Here is a 1,498-nt window from a genome sequence, read left to right as displayed (position 1 = left end):
CTACCCATATTCTATAACATTTATATTCCTTCATATGTTTTAAGTATTTATTAAAAAAGATTTCACATTATAATATAATGTTAAATACAATCATATTTAGTTTATGTTTATTTCGTGTATATACATTTCGGGTGTGTGCATGATTAACTAACACATTATTAACTACCCTTGATATATGGGTGGATATATTGTGTATTAATCTTTGTAAACAAAATTTAGAATTTAATGTGTAATCGCTAAATGCCTTAACACATAACTATTTTGTTAACCTTGTTTTTCTTTGTAGTCAATAATTGTTATCCCAAATATTATTTAATTGGATTATAATTTGAATAACATACATTAATCCACATGTATTTCTTTAATATAGTTAATCATGTCGAATCTTGCAAAGCTTGAGTTTATGGCTTTAGACATCACTGGAAAAAATTATTTGTCATGGGCTTTGGATGCTGAAATCCATCTAAATGCCAATAACCTTGGGGATACAATTAAAGAAGGAAATAAAACGAGTCCCCAAGATAAAGCAAAGGCAATGATTTTCTTACGCCACCATATTCATGAGTCATTGGAAAATGAATATCTCACTATCAAAGATCCACTCGTCCTATGGACCAATTTAAAAGAAAGGTATGACCATCAGAAAACAGTAATATTACCAAGAGCTCGTTATGAATGGATTAATTTAAGGTTGCAAGACTTTAAGTCTATAAGTGAGTATAACTCAGCAATGTTTAGAATCACGTCACAATTGATTCTATGTGGTGAAAATATTACTGATAAGGAGATGTTGGAAAAAACATTCTCCACCTTTCACGCCTCAAACATTGTCTTGCAACAACACTATCGTGAAAGGGGCTTCACCAAATACAGTGACTTAATATCATGTTTGCTTGTGGCTGAGCAAAATAATGAGCTACTAATGAAAAACCATGAAACTCGTCCAGTTGGTACAACCCCATTCCCAGAAGTGAATGTGGCAACATATAATGACCAAAGTAGAAGTCATGGACGTGGTCGTGGCTATCAACGTGGGCGTGGTCATGGTCGTAGTCGTGGTCGTGGTCATGGACGTGGTCGTGGACGTGCATATGGTCGGGGGAATTATCATGGTGTTCAATTCAAAAATAGAAGAACCCACCAGAAGTTGCATGATAATGAAAAGAAATCCAATGATGAAAGAGGTAAAAAGAAAAATGGAACCTCATCTAATGCATGCTATCGAGGTGGTGGTAACAACCACTGGGCTGGTACATGTCGTACAACCAGACACTTAGTAGAGCTTTACCAACAATCTATAAAAGACAAACAAAAAGGAATAGAGACAAATTTCACATATGAAGATGGAAATGTTGATGTCCCAAGTGGTGAAAAGGACCATACTAATGCAACTAATCTGGATTATGATGATTTCCTTATCGAGCAAGCTAATTTGGATTCTGGTGATATCGTGGCTGATACAAACCAGTTGGATGCTTGCAATTTTCCCTATGCATGA

The 1,498-nt window shown here is 34.8% G+C and overlaps 1 protein-coding gene across 1 annotated transcript; it reads left to right on the top strand.

Annotated features, from left to right (window-relative positions):
• Positions 1–376: 376 nt before the first annotated feature.
• LOC110924329 lies at positions 377–1,498 on the top strand. The gene has a single exon (XM_022168349.1). The coding sequence runs from the start codon at positions 377–379 to the stop codon at positions 1,496–1,498; it is 1,122 nt and encodes a 373-aa protein (XP_022024041.1).

This window comes from Helianthus annuus, chromosome 17, assembly GCF_002127325.2.
Source record: "Helianthus annuus cultivar XRQ/B chromosome 17, HanXRQr2.0-SUNRISE, whole genome shotgun sequence".
Classification (NCBI taxonomy): domain Eukaryota; kingdom Viridiplantae; phylum Streptophyta; class Magnoliopsida; order Asterales; family Asteraceae; genus Helianthus; species Helianthus annuus.
The sequence above is the reverse complement of the archived record's forward strand: the minus strand, read 5'-3'. Positions and strand labels throughout refer to the sequence as shown.